This window comes from Arachis duranensis, chromosome 1 (assembly GCF_000817695.3).
Source record: "Arachis duranensis cultivar V14167 chromosome 1, aradu.V14167.gnm2.J7QH, whole genome shotgun sequence".
In the NCBI taxonomy this organism is placed as follows: domain Eukaryota; kingdom Viridiplantae; phylum Streptophyta; class Magnoliopsida; order Fabales; family Fabaceae; genus Arachis; species Arachis duranensis.
The window spans coordinates 42683633-42688854 of record NC_029772.3 but is presented as its reverse complement, the minus strand read 5'-3'; the positions used below and the strand labels follow the sequence as shown (position 1 = coordinate 42688854).

At 41.9% G+C, this 5222-nt stretch overlaps 1 protein-coding gene across 1 annotated transcript; it reads left to right on the top strand.

The window, feature by feature from the left end:
* The first annotated feature begins 2139 nt into the window (after window positions 1-2139).
* Window positions 2140-3195, top strand: LOC107487340 (uncharacterized). The gene is made up of 2 exons (XM_016107959.1): window positions 2140-2397; window positions 2617-3195. Exons 1-2 carry the CDS (start codon window positions 2140-2142, stop codon window positions 3193-3195), a joined length of 837 nt encoding a protein of 278 aa, XP_015963445.1.
* The last annotated feature ends 2027 nt before the right edge of the window (window positions 3196-5222 follow it).

The following is a 5222-nucleotide window of genomic DNA, read 5'->3' as shown; positions in this document are numbered from 1 at the left end:
AAATGCATGTGGTATAATCAGTGACCATACTTCATCTCTTCTCATGAGCAATTGACCAAGGAATTGGCTGTTGATCAAGATTTGAGAGATTGAACCACAAGAAATTTTTGTTCAATCACTTAAGATTGCCAAGGAGATCAATGAGTGCATTGATTGAGGAAGAGATGAGAATGAAATTGATCCGGAGAATGCAACATCTCCTGAGCCCAATGAACTCCCCATTTCTGATCTTACCCATTCTCTTTAATTTCTGCAATTTACTTTTATGAGCAATTCCCCCATTCCCAATTACAATTCTGCAATTTACTTTCAGTCATTTACTTTCCCGCCGTTTTATTTTCTCCAAGTATCAACTCTATTCATGGATTCGCTCAACTAGAACATTCCTCTAATTAAAGTTGCTTGATCAATCAATCCCTGTGGGATTCGACCTCACTCTATTGTGAGTTTTTACTTGACGACAAATTCAGTACACTTGCCGAATGGAGATTTGTTGAGAGACAAGTTTTCCGTCGATCAAGTTTATGGCGCCGTTGCCGGGGATTGATTGTGCATCAACAATGATTACATTAGAGGATCACTAGATTGAGCATTTTTGTTTTGTTTGATTTAATTTTTTGTTTGAGTAATTTGCTTTCTGTCTTAGTTAATTTCTCCCCTCCCCTGTTTCTTAGTTTTTCTTTGTTATTTACAATTCAGTTCACTAACCTCACTAACAGTTTGATATAATACATCACTGACACTAATAGTAATCCTAACGAAATACTCTCTGCATTTCTTTTCTTTACTTGTACTCTGTTGGTGGTATGACAGGGAGAAGAGGCGGGGCTTCAACTTCCTTTGATTCTGAACCTGAGAGAACCTTCTTGAGATTAAGAAGGGAGGCAAAAGAAAAACGTGTGGTTGGTGCTGAAGAAGAGGAGGAACACTTTGAAGAATACTTTGAAATAACCATGGAAGACCATCGTGAGGAAGAGGTTCACAACCATGGTGGAGGAGGTAGAGCAAATCCTGGTGGGGAGGATAGAAGAGTCTTGGGCTCTTATATCAACCCAAACCCAGGGAACTGCGGAAGTAGCATCCAAAAGCCAACCATCCATGCCAACAATTTTGAGCTAAAACCTCAGCTCATCACTCTTGTGCAGAATAATTGCTCATTTGGAGGAGGTGCTCAAGAAGATCCGAATCAACACTTGACCATCTTCTTGAGGATTTGTGACACAGTGAAGTCCAATGGAGTCCACCAGGATGTCTATAGACTGCTCTTGTTCCCTTTCTCACTCAGGGACAAGGCATTCAAATGGCTCGAATCCTTCCCAAAAGAAAGCCTGACAAATTAGGAGGAAGTAGTGAATAAGTTTTTGGCAAGGTTTTACCCACCGCAAAGGATCAATAGGCTGAGAATTGAAGTACAGACGTTCAGACAGCAAGATGGGGAAACACTTTATGAAGCTTGGGAAAGGTTCAAAGACCTAACAAGAAGGTGTCCACCAAATATGTTTACTGAATGGGTGCAATTGCATATCTTTAGAGATGTTCAATGAGTGGGTCCAACTTCACATCTTCTATGAAGGTCTTTCCTATGAGTCAAAGAAGGTTGTGGATCATTCATCAGGAGGCTCTTTGAACAAGAAGAAGACCATTGAAGAAGCCATAGATGTCATTGAAACTGTAGCTGAGAATGACTACTTCTATGCTTCCGAAAGAGGGAACATTAAGGGAGTAATGGAGCTAAACAGTGTGGATGCTCTGCTGGCTCAGAACAAGCTCATTACCAAGCAGTTAGCTGACCTCACCAAGAAGATGGAGAGGAACCAAGTGGCAGCAATTACCACCTCATCAACAACCCAAGAAGAAGTTGAAGAAAAGGACCTTGAGCAAGCCAACTACATTGGGAATTCACCTAGACAGAACCATGATCCATACTCCAAGACATACAACTCTGGATGGAGGAACCACCCAAACTTTGGGTGGGGGAATCAGCAAGAGCAAAGCCAAGACCAGAGACGTTACAACTCCAACAACAATACAGCCCATTCTTCATTTGATGACAAAATCTCTAAGATTGAAACCTTACTTGAAAGCATATGCAGAGACATCCAAGACAGTAAAACATTCTGAGAGGAAGTGCAGTCAAATATGCAGAACCAAGATGCTGCCATCGAGAAACTTGAGACACAAGTTGGTTACCTATTCAATCAGACTTCTAGCAACAACCAAAGCAAAAAAGAGGAGTGTCAAGCTATCACTCTTAGGAGTGGGAAGGAACTGAAGGAATTTGACCAGAAGACACTAGAAGAAGACTCAATTGATGAAGGAGAAAAGCAAGATGGAAATCAAGCCACAACTTCTAAAGTGCAAAAAGAAGAAGGGAAGCTGAAGCCGGATGTCCCGAGAGTTCCATACCCTCAGCAATTGAAGAAAAAGGGAGATGACAACCAGTTTTTGAGATTTTTAGAAATCTTCAAAAAGCTACAAATCAACATACCCTTTGCTGAAGCAATAGAACAAATGCCTCTCTATGCCAAGTTCTTAAAGGAGCTCATGACTAAGAAGAGAAGCTGGAAGAACAACGAAACTATGATACTGACCGAAGAATGTAGTGCTATCATTCAGCACAAATTACCCCAGAAATTGAAGGATCCAGGGAGTTTTCAGATCCCCTGTGTCATAGGTGAGATCACAGTAGAGAAGGCTCTCTGTGACTTAGGAGCCAGCATCAATTTGATGTCAGCAGCCATGATGAGGAAGATGAAGATCGAGGAGGCTAAACCAACAAAAATGGCCTTACAACTGGCAGACCGATCATTCAAGTTCCCTCACGGCATAGTAGAGGATTTGTTGGTGAAAGTGGGAGACTTCATATTTCCAGCCAATTTTGTAGTATTGGACATGCAAGAGGAAGCCAAGGCCTCCATTATCCTGGGAAGACCCTTCCTGGCCACTGCTGGAGTTGTCATTGATGTCCAAAAAGGTGATCTTACCTTAAGATTACACAATGAGAAGATGACATTCAATGTATTCAAGGCCATGAGTTACCCACCAGAACAATTCAGGGAATGCATGAAATTAGATGCACTTGAGGAAGAAGTGCAGGAGAGCTTCGAAGATGAAGGACCAGAAGAGCCAGAGAGAGTCATGGAAGAGGAGTATGAATCAAGTGAAGAGGTGGGAACAGTTGGAAGAGGAGTATGAATCAAGTGAAGAGGTGGTAACAGCAGAAATTCATATACAAGAAGCACCAAATGTAGAGAACCAAAAGTCAGAAGCACCCAAACTTGAGCTCAAGGCACTGCCACCTACTCTCAAATATGCATACTTATGAGAAAATGAAAGTTACCCAGTGATCATAAGCTCATCCCTCAGCCAGAATCAAGAGGATGAACTACTCCAAGTATTGAGGAAGCACAAGGATGCCATTGGATGGACTCTTACTGACTTAAAAGGAATCAGTTCAACCATATGCATGCATAAGATACTGCTAGAAGAGGATGCCAAACCGTCCATTCAATCTCAAAGGAGGCTGAACCCAATCATGAAAGAGGTGGTGCAGAAAGAAGTTATGAAGTTATGGCAGGGAGGGGGGATCTACCCTATCTCAGACAGCCCATGGGTCAGCCCTGTACATGTTGTCCCAAAGAAGGGAGGAATCACTGTAGTTCCAAATAAGAAGAACAGAAGGGAGGAATCACTGTAGTTCCAAATGAGAAGAACGAATTAATCCCTACAAGGATGGTCACTGGATGGCGGATGTGCATAGACTACAGAAAACTCAACGAAGCTACATGAAAAGATCATTTTCCCCTTCCATTCATGGATCAGATGTTGGAACGACTTGCAGGCCACGCATATTATTGTTTTCTTGATGGTTATTCGGGATATAACCAAATAGTGGTTGATCCTAGAGACCAAGAGAAAACCTCATTCACTTGCCCATATGGAGTGTTTGCCTACAGGTGAATGCCATTTGGGCTATGTAATGCGCCTGCAACTTTCCAACGCTGCATGCTTTCTATCTTCTCAGACATAATAGAGAAATTCATCGAAGTCTTTATGGATGACTTCTCAGTATTTGGGGATTCTTTTCCTAGCTGCCTACAGCACCTTGCCTTGGTATTGAAAAGATGCCAAGAGACCAACCTGGTCTTGAACTGGGAGAAATGTCACTTCATGGTGACAGGAGGAATAGTCCTTGGTCATAAGGTCTCTAACCAAGGCATTGAGGTGGACAGAGCCAAAGTGGAACTCATTGAAAAACTTTCTCCACCCAGTGATGTCAAGGCAATTAGGAGCTTTTTAGGGCATGCTGGTTTTTACAGAAGGTTTATTAAAGATTTTTCAAAGATAGCCAAGCCCTTAAGCAATCTCCTTGTATCTGATACACCATTTGTCTTCGATGAAACATGCATGTTAGCTTTTGAAAACTTGAAAATGAGATTATCATCTGCACCTATCATTTCCTCACCTGACTGGAACTTACCATTTGAACTGATGTGTGATGCATCTGATTTTGCAATAGGGGCAGTGTTAGGATAGAGGAAAGATAACTTAGTCCATGTGATATACTATGCCAGCAAGGTCCTTAATGATGCTCAAATAAATTATACCACAACCGAAAAGGAACTGCTGGCAATAGTTTTCGCATTTGACAAGTTTAGATCGTACCTCATTGGTGCAAAAGTGATTGTTTTCACAGATCACACAGCACTTAAATATTTGTTTGCTAAGCAAGAATCAAAACCGAGACTAATAAGATGGATCTTATTGTTGTAGGAATTTGATATTGAAATCAGAGACAAGAAAGGAGTGGAGAACAAGGTAGCAGATCACCTCTCCAGAATCCCTCAGGATGAAGGTGGGGCACATGATACTCATGTGAACAAGCTCTTCCCTGATGAGCAATTGATGGTAGTTCACAAGGCTCCATGGTTTGCAGACATAGCCAACTTCAAGGCAACTGGGGCTTTACCACCAGATATACATAAACATCAGAAAAGAAAGCTCATGAATGATGCAAAATACTTTGTCTAGGACGAGCCATATCTCTTCAAGAAGTGTTCAGATGGAGTCCTCAGAAGATGTGTTTCGGAAGAAGAAGGACGAGAGGTCCTATGGAATTGCCACAACTCAAGTTATGGAGGCCACTTTGGAGGGGACAGAACTGCAGCAAAGGTTCTACAAAGTGGGTTCTTTTGGCCGACCCTTTTCAAGGACGCCAAGGA

What these genes read in the sequence shown, in the direction of transcription:
- LOC107487340 (XM_016107959.1), top strand. Translation starts at nt 2,140, where the DNA reads ATGCAGAACCAAGATGCTGCCATCGAGAAACTTGAGACACAAGTTGGT. An exon ending in TGAAGCCGGATGTCCCGAGA is followed by an intron (nt 2,398 to 2,616) that starts GTTCCATACCCT and finishes GCTATCATTCAG; the next exon opens with CACAAATTACCCCAGAAATT.